Below are 12,441 nucleotides of genomic sequence, written 5' to 3'. Positions count from 1 at the left end.
AGATGTTGATGAAAATGTTGCAGAAGTTGTTGTAGTTGGAGATGGAGATGTTGATGAAGATGTTGCAGAAGTTGTTGTTGTTGGAGATGACATAGTAGGAGAAGAGAATGTCGTTGTTTGAGATGTTGTTGGAGAAGTAGTGGTAGATGTTGTGGAAGTAGTAAGTGCTGCAGTACTTGATGAGGTTGTGGATGTTGTTTGAGATGTTGATGAAAATGTTGCAGAAGTTGTTGTAGTTGGAGATGGAGATGTTGATGAAGATGTTGCAGAAGTTGTAGTTGTTGGAGATGAAGACGTTGATGAAGATGTTGCAGAAGTTGTTGTTGTCGGGGATGACATAGTAGGAGAAGAGAATGTCGTTGTTCGAGATGTTGTTGGAGAAGTAGTGGTAGATGTTGTGGAAGTAGTAAGTGCTGCAGTATTTGATGGGGTTGTAGATGTTGTTTGAGATGTTGATGAAGATGTTGCAGAAGTTGCTGTAGTTGGAGATGAAGACGTTGATGAAGATGTTGAGGAAGTTGTAGTTGTTGGAGATGACATAGTAGGAGAAGAGAATGTTGTTGTTTGAGATGTTGTTGGAGAAGTAGTGGTAGATGTGGAAGTAGTAATTGCGGCAGTAGTTGAAGGAGTTGTGGATGTGGTTTGAGACGTTGATGAAGATGTTGCAGAAGTTGTTGTAGTTGGAGATGGAGACGTTGATGAAGATGTTGCAGAAGTTGTAGTTGCTGGAGATGAAGACGTTGATGAAGATGTTGCAGAAGTTGTTGTTGTCGGAGATGACATAGTAGGAGAAGAGAATGTCGTTGTTTGAGATGTTGTTGGAGAAGTAGTGGTAGATGTTGTGGAAGTAGTAAGTGCTGCAGAACTTGATGTGGTTGTAGATGTTGTTTGAGATGTTGATGAAGATGTTGCAGAAGTTGTTGTCGGAGATGACATAGTAGAAGAAGAGAATGTCGTTGTTTGAGATGTTGTTGGAGACATAGTGGTAGATGTGGAAGTAGTAAGTGCGTCAGTAGTTGAAGGAGTTGTGGATGTGGTTTGAGACGTTGATGAAGATGTTGCAGAAGTTGTTGTAGTTGGAGATGGAGACGTTGATGAAGATGTTGCAGAAGTTGTTGTAGTTGGAGATGGAGATGTTGATGAAGATGTTGCAGAAGTTGTAGTTGTTGGGGATGACATAGTAGGAGAAGAGAATGTCGTTGTTTGAGATGTTGTTGGAGAAGTAGTGGTAGATGTTGTGGAAGTAGTAAGTGCTGCAGTACTTGATGGGGTTGTGGATGTTGTTTGAGATGTTGATGAAGATGTTGCAGAAGTTGTTGTAGTTGGAGATGAAGACATTGATGAAGATGTTGCAGAAGTTGTTGTAGTTGATAATGAAGTAATTGACGTAGTAGGAGAAGAGAATGATGTTGTTTGAGATGTTGTTGGAGCAGTTGTGATCGATGTTGTGGAAGTAGTAAGTGCAGCAGAACTTGCTGGGGTTGTGGATGTTGTTTGAGATGTTGATGAAGATGTTGCCGATGTTGTTGTTGTTGGTGATGACATAGTAGGAGAAGAGAATGTCGTTGTTTGAGATGTTGTTGGAGAAGTAGTGGTAGATGTTGTGGAAGTAGTAAGTGCTGCAGTACTTGATGAGGTTGTGGATGTTGTTTGAGATGTTGATGAAAATGTTGCAGAAGTTGTTGTAGTTGGAGATGGAGATGTCGATGAAGATGTTGCAGAAGTTGTTGTTGTTGGAGATGACATAGTAGGAGAAGAGAATGTCTTTGTATGAGATGTTGTTGGAGAAGTAGTGGTAGATGTTGTGGAAGTAGTAAGTGCTGCAGTACTTGATGGGGTTGTAGATGTTGTTTGAGATGTTGATGAAGATGTTGCAGAAGTTGCTGTAGTTGGAGATGAAGACGTTGATGAAGATGTTGATGAATTTGTAGTTGTTGGAGATGACATAGTAGGAGAAGAGAATGTTGTTGTTTGAGATGTTGTTGGAGAAGTAGTGGTAGATGTGGAAGTAGTAATTGCGGCAGTATTTGAAGGAGTTGTGGATGTGGTTTGAGACGTTGATGAAGATGTTGCAGAAGTTGTTGTAGTTGGAGATGGAGACGTTGATGAAGATGTTGCAGAAGTTTTAGTTGTTGGAGATGAAGACATTGATGAAGATGTTGCAGAAGTTGTTGTTGTCGGAGATGACATAGTAGGAGAAGAGAATGTCGTTGTTTGAGATGTTGTTGGAGAAGTAGTGGTAGATGTTGTGGAAGTAGTAAGTGCTGCAGAACTTAATGTGGTTGTAGATGTTGTTTGAGATGTTGATGAAGATGTTGCAGAAGTTGTTGTTGTCGGAGATGACATAGTAGAAGAAGAGAATGTCGTTGTTTGAGATGTTGTTGGAGACATAGTGGTAGATGTGGAAGTAGTAAGTGCGGCAGTAGTTGAAGGAGTTGTGGATGTGGTTTGAGACGTTGATGAAGATGTTGCAGAAGTTGTTGTAGTTGGAGATGGAGACGTTGATGAAGATGTTGCAGAAGTTGTTGTAGTTGGAGATGGAGATGTTGATGAAGATGTTGCAGAAGTTGTAGTTGTTGGGGATGACATAGTAGGAGAAGAGAATGTCGTTGTTTGAGATGTTGTTGGAGAAGTAGTGGTAGATGTTGTGGAAGTAGTAAGTGCTGCAGTACTTGATGGGGTTTTGGATGTTGTTTGAGATGTTGATGAAGATGTTGCAGAAGTTGTTGTAGTTGGAGATGAAGACGTTGATGAAGATGTTGCAGAAGTTGTTGTAGTTGATAATGAAGTAATTGACGTAGTAGGAGAAGAGAATGATGTTGTTTGAGATGTTGTTGGAGCAGTTGTGATCGATGTTGTTGTGGAAGTAGTAAGTGCAGCAGTACTTGATGAGGTTGTGGATGTTGTTTGAGATGTTGATGAAAATGTTGCAGAAGTTGTTGTTGGAGATGACATAGTAGGAGAAGAGAATGTCGTTGTTTGAGATGTTGTTGGAGCAGTTGTGATCGATGTTGTTGTGGAAGTAGTATGTGCAGCAGTACTTGATGGGGTTGTGGATGTTGTTTGAGATGTTGATGAAGATGTTGCAGAAGTTGTTGTAGTTGGAGATGAAGACGTTGATGAAGATGTTGCAGAAGTTGTTGTAGTTGATAATGAAGTAATTGACGTAGTAGGAGAAGAGAATGATGTTGTTTGAGATGTTGTTGGAGCAGTTGTGATCGATGTTGTTGTGGAAGTAGTAAGTGCAGCAGAACTTTCTGGGGTTGTTGATGTTGTTTGAGATGTTGATGAAGATGTTGCCGATGTTGTTGTTGTTGGTGATGACATAGTAGGAGAAGAGAATGTCGTTGTTTGAGATGTTGTTGGAGAAGTAGTGGTAGATGTTTTGGAAGTAGTAAGTGCTGCAGTACTTGATGAGTTTGTGGATGTTGTTTGAGATGTTGATGAAAATGTTGCAGAAGTTGTTGTAGTTGGAGATGGAGATGTTGATGAAGATGTTGCAGAAGTTGTAGTTGTTGGAGATGAAGACGTTGATGAAGATGTTGCAGAAGTTGTTGTTGTCGGAGATGACATAGTAGGAGATGAGAATGTCGTTGTTCGAGATGTTGTTGGAGAAGTAGTGGTAGATGTTGTGGAAGTAGTAAGTGCTGCAGTACTTGATGGGGTTGTAGATGTTGTTTGAGATGTTGATGAAAATGTTGCAGAAGTCGTTGTAGTTGGAGATGGAGATGTTGATGAAGATGTTGCAGAAGTTGTAGTTGTTGGAGATGAAGACGTTGATGATGATGTTGCAGAAGTTGTTGTTGTCGGAGATGACATAGTAGGAGATGAGAATGTCGTTGTTCGAGATGTTGTTGGAGAAGTAGTGGTAGATGTTGTGGAAGTAGTAAGTGCTGCAGTACTTGATGGGGTTGTAGATGTTGTTTGAGATGTTGATGAAGATGTTGCAGAAGTTGTAGTTGTTGGAGATGAAGACGTTGATGAAGATGTTGCAGAAGTTGTTGTTGTTGGAGATGACATAGTAGGAGAAGAGAATGTCGTTGTTTGAGATGTTGTTGGAGCAGTTGTGATCGATGTTGTTGTGGAAGTAGTATGTGCAGCAGTACTTGATGGGGTTGTGGATGTTGTTTGAGATGTTGATGAAGATGTTGCAGAAGTTGTTGTAGTTGGAGATGAAGACGTTGATGAAGATGTTGTAGAAGTTGTTGTAGTTGATAATGAAGTAATTGACGTAGTAGGAGAAGAGAATGATGTTGTTTGACATGTTGTTGGAGTAGTTGTGATCGATGTTGTTGTGGAAGTAGTAAGTGCAGCAGAACTTGCTGGGGTTGTGGATGTTGTTTGAGATGTTGATGAAGATGTTGCCGATGTTGTTGTTGTTGGTGATGACATAGTAGGAGAAGAGAATGTCATTGTTTGAGATGTTGTTGGAGAAGTAGTGGTAGATGTTGTGGAAGTAGTAAGTGCTGCAGAACTTGATGTGGTTGTAGATGTTGTTTGAGATGTTGATGAAGATGTTGCAGAAGTTGTTGTTGTCGGAGATGACATAGTAGAAGAAGAGAATGTCGTTGTTTGAGATGTTGTTGGAGACATAGTGGTAGATGTGGAAGTAGTAAGTGCGTCAGTAGTTGAAGGAGTTGTGGATGTGGTTTGAGACGTTGATGAAGATGTTGCAGAAGTTGTTGTAGTTGGAGATGGAGACGTTGATGAAGATGTTGCAGAAGTTGTTGTAGTTGGAGATGGAGATGTTGATGAAGATGTTGCAGAAGTTGTAGTTGTTGGGGATGACATAGTAGGAGATGAGAATGTCGTTGTTCGAGATGTTGTTGGAGAAGTAGTGGTAGATGTTGTGGAAGTAGTAAGTGCTGCAGTACTTGATGGGGTTGTAGATGTTGTTTGAGATGTTGATGAAAATGTTGCAGAAGTCGTTGTAGTTGGAGATGGAGATGTTGATGAAGATGTTGCAGAAGTTGTAGTTGTTGGAGATGAAGACGTTGATGATGATGTTGCAGAAGTTGTTGTTGTCGGAGATGACATAGTAGGAGATGAGAATGTCGTTGTTCGAGATGTTGTTGGAGAAGTAGTGGTAGATGTTGTGGAAGTAGTAAGTGCTGCAGTACTTGATGGGGTTGTAGATGTTGTTTGAGATGTTGATGAAGATGTTGCAGAAGTTGTAGTTGTTGGAGATGAAGACGTTAATGAAGATGTTGCAGAAGTTGTTGTTGTTGGAGATGACATAGTAGGAGAAGAGAATGTCGTTGTTTGAGATGTTGTTGGAGCAGTTGTGATCGATGTTGTTGTGGAAGTAGTAAGTGCAGCAGAACTTGCTGGGGTTGTGGATGTTGTTTGAGATGTGGATGAAGATGTTGCCGATGTTGTTGTTGTTGGGGATGACATAGTAGGAGAAGAGAATGTCGTTGTTTGAGATGTTGTTGGAGAAGTAGTGGTAGATGTTGTGGAAGTAGTAAGTGCTGCAGTACTTGATGAGGTTGTGGATGTTGTTTGAGATGTTGATGAAAATGTTGCAGAAGTTGTTGTTGGAGATGACATAGTAGGAGAAGAGAATGTCGTTGTTTGAGATGTTGTTGGAGCAGTTGTGATCGATGTTGTTGTGGAAGTAGTATGTGCAGCAGTACTTGATGGGGTTGTGGATGTTGTTTGAGATGTTGATGAAGATGTTGCAGAAGTTGTTGTAGTTGGAGATGAAGACGTTGATGAAGATGTTGACGAAGTTGTAGTTGTTGGAGATGACATAGTAGGAGAAGAGAATGTTGTTGTTTGAGATTTTGTTGGAGAAGTAGTGGTAGATGTGGAAGTAGTAATTGCGGCAGTAGTTGAAGTAGTTGTGGATGTGGTTTGAGACGTTGATGAAGATGTTGCAGAAGTTGTTGTAGTTGGAGATGGAGACGTTGATGAAGATGTTGCAGAAGTTGTTGTAGTTGGAGATGGAGACGTTGATGAAGATGTTGCAGAAGTTGTTGTAGTTGGAGATGGAGATGTTGATGAAGATGTTGCAGAAGTTGTAGTTGTTGGGGATGACATAGTAGGAGAAGAGAATGTCGTTGTTTGAGATGTGGTTGGAGAAGTAGTGTTAGTTGTTGTGGAAATAGTAAGTGCTGCAGGACTTGATGGGGTTGTGGATGTTGTTTGAGATGTTGATGAAGATGTTGCAGAAGTTGTTGTAGTTGGAGATGAAGACGTTGATGAAGATGTTGCAGAAGTTGTTGTAGTTGATAATGAAGTAATTGACGTAGTAGGAGAAGAGAATGATGTTGTTTGAGATGTTGTTGGAGCAGTTGTGATCGATGTTGTTGTGGAAGTAGTAAGTGCAGCAGAACTTGCTGGGGTTGTGGATGTTGTTTGAGATGTTGATGAAGATGTTGCCGATGTTGTTGTTGTTGGTGATGACATAGTAGGAGAAGAGAATGTCATTGTTTGAGATGTTGTTGGAGAAGTAGTGGTAGATGTTGTGGAAGTAGTAAGTGCTGCAGTACTTGATGAGGTTGTGGATGTTGTTTGAGATGTTGATGAAAATGTTGCAGAAGTTGTTGTAGTTGGAGATGGAGATGTTGATGAAGATGTTGCAGAAGTTGTTGTTGTTGGAGATGACATAGTAGGAGAAGAGAATGTCGTTGTTTGAGATGTTGTTGGAGACGTAGTGGTAGATGTTGTGGAAGTAGTAAGTGCTGCAGAACTTGATGGGGTTGTAGATGTTGTTTGAGATGTTGATGAAGATGTTGCAGAAGTTGTTGTAGTTGGAGATGGAGACGTTGATGAAGATGTTGCAGAAGTTGTAGTTGTTGGAGATGAAGACGTTGATGAAGATGTTGCAGAATTTGTTGTTGTCGGAGATGACATAGTAGGAGAAGAGAATGTCATTTGAGATGTTGTTGGAGAAGTAGTGGTAGATGTTGTGGAAGTAGTAAGTGCTGCAGAACTTGATGGGGTTGTAGATGTTGTTTGAGATGTTGATGAAGATCTTGCAGAAGTTGTTGTAGTTGGAGATGAAGATGTTGATGAAGATGTTGCAGAAGTTGTTTTTGTCGGAGATGACATAGTAGATGAAGACAATGTCGTTGTTTGAGATGTTGTTGGAGAAGTAGTGGTAGATGTGGAAGTAGTAAGTGCGGCAGTAGTTGAAGGAGTTGTGGATGTGGTTTGAGACGTTGATGAAGCTGATGCAGAAGTTGTTGTAGTTGGAGATGGAGACGTTGATGAAGATCTTGCAGAAGTTGTTGTAGTTGGAGATGAGGATGTTGATGAAGATGTTGCAGAAGTTGTTGTTGTCGGAGATGACATAGTAGGAGAAGAGAATGTCGTTGTTTGAGATGTTGTTGGAGAAATAGTGGTAGATGTTGTGGAAGTAGTAAGTGCTGCATTACTTGATGGGGTTGTATATGTTGTTTGAGATGTTGATGAAGATGTTGCAGAAGTTGTAGTTGATGGAGATGAAGACGCTGATGAATATGTTGCAGAAGTTGTTGTTGTCGGAGATGACATAGTAGGAGAAGAGAATGTCTTTGTTTGAGATGTTGTTGAAGAAGTACTGGTAGATGTTGTGGAAGTAGTAAGTGCTGCAGAACTTGATGGGGTTGTAGATGTTGTTTGAGATGTTGATGAAGATGTTGCAGAAGTTGTTGTTGTCGGAGATGACATAGTAGAAGAAGAGAATGTCGTTGTTTGAGATATTGTTGGAGAAATAGTGGTAGATGTGGAAGTAGTAAGTGCGTCAGTCGTTGGAGTTGTGGATGTGGTTTGAGACGTTGATGAAGATGTTGCAGAAGTTGTTTTAGTTGGAGATGGAGACGTTGATGAAGATGTTGCAGAAGTTGTAGTTGTTGGAGATGAAGACGTTGATGAAGATGTTGCTGAAGTTGTTGTCGGAGATGACATAGTAGAAGAAGAGAATGTCGTTGTTTGAGATGTTGTTGGAGAAATAGTGGTAGATGTGGAAGTAGTAAGTGCGTCAGTAGTTGAATGAGTTGTGGATGTGGTTTGAGACGTTGATGAAGATGTTGCAGAAGTTGTTGTAGTTGGAGATGGAGACGTTGATGAAGATGTTGCAGAAGTTGTAGTTGTTGGAGATGAAGACGTTGATGAAGATGTTGCAGAAGTTGTTGTCGGAGATGACATAGTAGGAGAAGAGAATGTTGTTGTTTGAGATGTTGTTGGAGAAGTAGTGGTAGATGTTGTGGAAGTAGTAAGTGCTGCAGAACTTGATGGGGTTGTGGATGTTGTTTGAGATGTTGATGAAGATGTTGCAGAAGTTGTTGTTGTCGGAGATGACATAGTAGAAGAAGAGAATGTCGTTGTTTGAGATGTTGTTGGAGAAATAGTGGTAGATGTGGAAGTAGTAAGTGCGTCAGTAGTTGAAGGAGTTGTGGATGTGGTTTGAGACGTTGATGAAAATGTTGCAGAAGTTGTTGTAGTTGGAGATGAAGATGTTGATGAAGATGTTGCAGAAGTTGTTTTTGTCGGAGATGACATAGTAGATGAAGACAATGTCGTTGTTTGAGATGTTGTTGGAGAAGTAGTGGTAGATGTGGAAGTAGTAAGTGCGGCAGTAGTTGAAGGAGTTGTGGATGTGGTTTGAGACGTTGATGAAGCTGATGCAGAAGTTGTTGTAGTTGGAGATGGAGACGTTGATGAAGATCTTGCAGAAGTTGTTGTAGTTGGAGATGAGGATGTTGATGAAGATGTTGCAGAAGTTGTTGTTGTCGGAGATGACATAGTAGGAGAAGAGAATGTCGTTGTTTGAGATGTTGTTGGAGAAATAGTGGTAGATGTGGAAGTAGTAAGTGCGTCAGTAGTTGAAGGAGTTGTGGATGTGGTTTGAGACGTTGATGAAGATGTTGCAGAAGTTGTTGTAGTTGGAGATGGAGACGTTGATGAAGATGTTGCAGAAGTTGTAGTTGTTGGAGATGAAGACGTTGATGAAGATGTTGCAGAACTTGTTGTCGGACATGACATAGTAGGAGAAGAGAATGTTGTTGTTTGAGATGTTGTTGGAGAAGTAGTGGTAGATGTTGTGGAAGTAGTAAGTGCTGCAGAACTTGATGGGGTTGTAGATGTTGTTTGAGATGTTGATGAAGATGTTGCAGAAGTTGTTGTTGGAGATGACATAGTAGGAGAAGAGAATGTCGTTGTTTGAGATGTTGTTGGAGAAGTAGTGGTAGATGTTGCGGAAGTAGTAAGTGCTGCAGAACTTGATGGGGTTGTAGATGTTGTTTGAGATGTTGATGAAGATGTTGCAGAAGTTGTTGTAGTTTGAGATGAAGACGTTGATGAAGATGTTGCAGACGTTGTAGTTGTTGGAGATGACATAGTAGGAGAAGAGAATGTCGGTGTTTGAGATGTTGTTGTCGAGGTAGTGGTAGATGTGGAACTAGTAAGTGCTGCAGTAGATGAAGGAGTTGTGGATGTGGTTTGAGATGTTGATGAAGATGTGGCAGGAGTTGTTGTAGTTGATAATGAAGTAATTGACGTAGTAGGAGAAGAGAATGATGTTGTTTGAGATGTTGTTGGAGCAGTTGTGATCGATGTTGTTGTGGAAGTAGTATGTGCAGCAGTACTTGATGGGGTTGTGGATGTTGTTTGAGATGTGGATGAAGATGTTGCAGAAGTTGTTGTAGTTGATAATGAAGTAATTGACGTAGTAGGAGAAGAGAATGATGTTGTTTGAGATGTTGTTGGAGCAGTTGTGATCGATGTTGTTGTGGAAGTAGTAAGTGCAGCAGAACTTGCTGGGGTTGTGGATGTTGTTTGAGATGTTGATGAAGATGTTGCCGATATTGTTGTTGTTGGTGATGACATAGTAGGAGAAGAGAATGTCGTTGTTTGAGGTGTTGTTGTAGAAGTAGTGGTAGATGTTGTGGAAGTAGTAAGTGCTGCAGTACTTGATGAGGTTGTGGATGTTGTTTGAGATGTTGATGAAAATGTTGCAGAAGTTGTTGTAGTTGGAGATGGAGATGTTGATGAAGATGTTGCAGAAGTCGTAGTTGTTGGAGATGAAGACGTTGATGAAGATGTTGCAGAAGTTGTTGTTGTCGGAGATGGAGACGTTGATGAAGATGTTGCAGAAGTTGTTGTAGTTGGAGATAGAGATGTTGATGAAGATGTTGCAGAAGTTGTAGTTGTTGGGGATGACATAGTAGGAGAAGAGAATGTCGTTGTTTGAGATGTTGTTGGAGAAGTAGTGGTAGATTTTGTGGAAGTAGTAAGTGCTGCAGTACTTGATGGGGTTGTGGATGTTGTTTGAGATGTTGATGAAGATGTTGCAGAAGTTGTTGTAGTTGGAGATGAAGACGTTGATGAAGATGTTGCAGAAGTTGTTGTAGTTGATAATGAAGTAATTGACGTAGTAGGAGAAGAGAATGATGTTGTTTGAGATGTTGTTGGAGCAGTTGTGATCGATGTTGTTGTGGAAGTAGTAAGTGCAGCAGAACTTGCTGGGGTTGTGGATGTTGTTTGAGATGTTGATGAAGATGTTGCCGATGTTGTTGTTGTTGGTGATGTCATAGTAGGAGAAGAGAATGTCGTTGTTTGAGATGTTGATGAAAATGTTGCAGAAGTTGTTGTAGTTGATAATGAAGTAATTGACGTAGTAGGAGAAGAGAATGGTGTTGGTTGAGATGTTGGAGCAGTTGTGATCGATGTTGTTGTGGAAGTAGTAAGTGCAGCAGTACTTGATAGGGTTGTGGATGTTGTTTGAGATGTTAATGAAGATGTTGCAGAAGTTGTTGTTGTTGGAGATGGAGATGTTGATGAAGATGTTGCAGAAGTTGTTGTTGTTGGAGATGACATAGTAGGAGAAGAGAATGTTGTTGTTTGAGATGTTGTTGGAGAAGTAGTGGTAGATGTTGTGGAAGTAGTAAGTGCTGCAGTACTTAATGGGTTTGTGGATGTTGTTTGAGATGTTGATGAAGATGTTGCAGAAGTTGTTGTAGTTGGAGATGGAGATGTTGATGAAGATGTTGCAGAAGTTGTTGTTGTTGGAGATGACATAGTAGGAGAAGAGAATGATGTTGTTTGAGATGTTGATGGAGAAGTAGTGGTAGATGTTGTGGAAGTAGTAAGTGCAGCAGTACTTGATGGGGTTGTGGATGTTGTTTGAGATGTTGATGAAAATGTTGCAGAAGTTGTTGTAGTTGGAGATGGAGATGTTGATGAAGATGTTGCAGAAGTTGTTGTTGTTGGAGATGACATAGTAGGAGAAGAGAATGATGTTTTTTGAGATGTTGATGGAGAAGTAGTGGTAGATGTTGTGGAAGTAGTAAGTGCAGGAGTACTTGATGGGGTTGTGGATCTTGTTTGAGATGTTGATGAAAATGTTGCAGAAGTTGTTGTAGTTGATAATGAAGTAATTGATGTAGTAGGAGAAGAGAACGGTGTTGTTTGAGATGTTGGAGCAGTTGTGATCGATGTTGTTGTGGAAGTAGTAAGTGCAGCAGTACTTGATAGGGTTGTGGATGTTGTTTGAGATGTTGAGGAAAATGTTGCAGAAGTTGTTGTAGTTGGAGATGGAGATGTTGATGAAGATGTTGCAGAAGTTGTAGTTTTTGGGGATGACATAGTAGGAGAAGTGAATGTCGTTGTTTGAGATGTTGTTGGAGAAGTAGTGGTAGATGTTGTGGAAGTAGTAAGTGCTGCAGTACTTGATGGGGTTGTGGATGTTGTTAGAGATGTTGATGAAGATTTTGCAGAAGTTGTTGTAGTTGGAGATGTAGACGTTGATGAAGATGTTGCAGAAGTTGTTGTCGTTGATAATGAAGTAATTGACGTAGTAGGAGAAGAGAATGATGTTGTTTGAAATGTTGTTGGAGCAGTTGTGATCGATGTTGTTGTGGAAGTAGTAAGTGCAGCAGTACTTGATGGGGTTGTGGATGTTGTTTGGGATGTTGATGAAGATGTTGACGAAGTTGTTGTTGTTGGAGATGACATAGTAGGAGAAGAGAATGTTGTTTGAGATGTTGTTGGAGCAGTTGTGATCGATGTTGTTGTGGAAGTTGTAAGTGCAGCAGAACTTGCTGGGGTTGTGGATGTTGTTTGAGATGTTGATGAAGATGTGGCAGATGTTGTTGTTGTTGGAGATGACATAGTAGGAGAAGATAATGATGATGTTTGAGATGTCGATGGAGAAGTAGTGGTAGATGTTGTGGAAGTAGTAAGTGCAGCAGTACTTGATGGGGTTGTGGATGTTGTTTGAGATGTTGATGAAGATGTTGCAGAAGTTGTTGTTGTTGAAGATGACATAGTAGGAGAAGAGAATGTCGTTGTTTGAGATGTTGTTGGAGAAGTAGTGGTAGATGTTGTGGAAGTAGTAAGTGCTGCAGTACTTAATGGGGTTGTGGATGTTGTTTGAGATGTTGATGAAGATGTTGCAGAAGTTGTTGTAGTTGGAGATGGAGATGTTGATGAAGATGTTGCAGAAGTTGTTGTTGT

The 12,441-nt window shown here is 40.5% G+C and overlaps 1 protein-coding gene across 1 annotated transcript in view; it reads right to left on the bottom strand.

Moving 5' to 3' along the window:
- Positions 1 to 12,441, bottom strand: part of LOC118785808 (serine-rich adhesin for platelets-like) — a 52,847-nt gene that overhangs the window by 22,655 nt on the left and 17,751 nt on the right. The window contains exons 4-8 of the mRNA XM_036540744.1: positions 11,017 to 11,058; positions 7,012 to 7,065; positions 5,422 to 6,849; positions 3,151 to 3,195; positions 1,408 to 1,455 (exon numbers count right to left, since the gene is read on the bottom strand). Coding sequence (XP_036396637.1) covers positions 1,408 to 1,455; positions 3,151 to 3,195; positions 5,422 to 6,849; positions 7,012 to 7,065; positions 11,017 to 11,058 — 1,617 coding nt within the window. The remainder of the gene's footprint in view (positions 1 to 1,407; positions 1,456 to 3,150; positions 3,196 to 5,421; positions 6,850 to 7,011; positions 7,066 to 11,016; positions 11,059 to 12,441) is intronic.

The sequence above is a fragment of the Megalops cyprinoides genome, chromosome 11, assembly GCF_013368585.1.
Source record: "Megalops cyprinoides isolate fMegCyp1 chromosome 11, fMegCyp1.pri, whole genome shotgun sequence".
NCBI classification, from domain to species: domain Eukaryota; kingdom Metazoa; phylum Chordata; class Actinopteri; order Elopiformes; family Megalopidae; genus Megalops; species Megalops cyprinoides.
The sequence above is the reverse complement of the archived record's forward strand: the minus strand, read 5'-3'. Positions and strand labels throughout refer to the sequence as shown.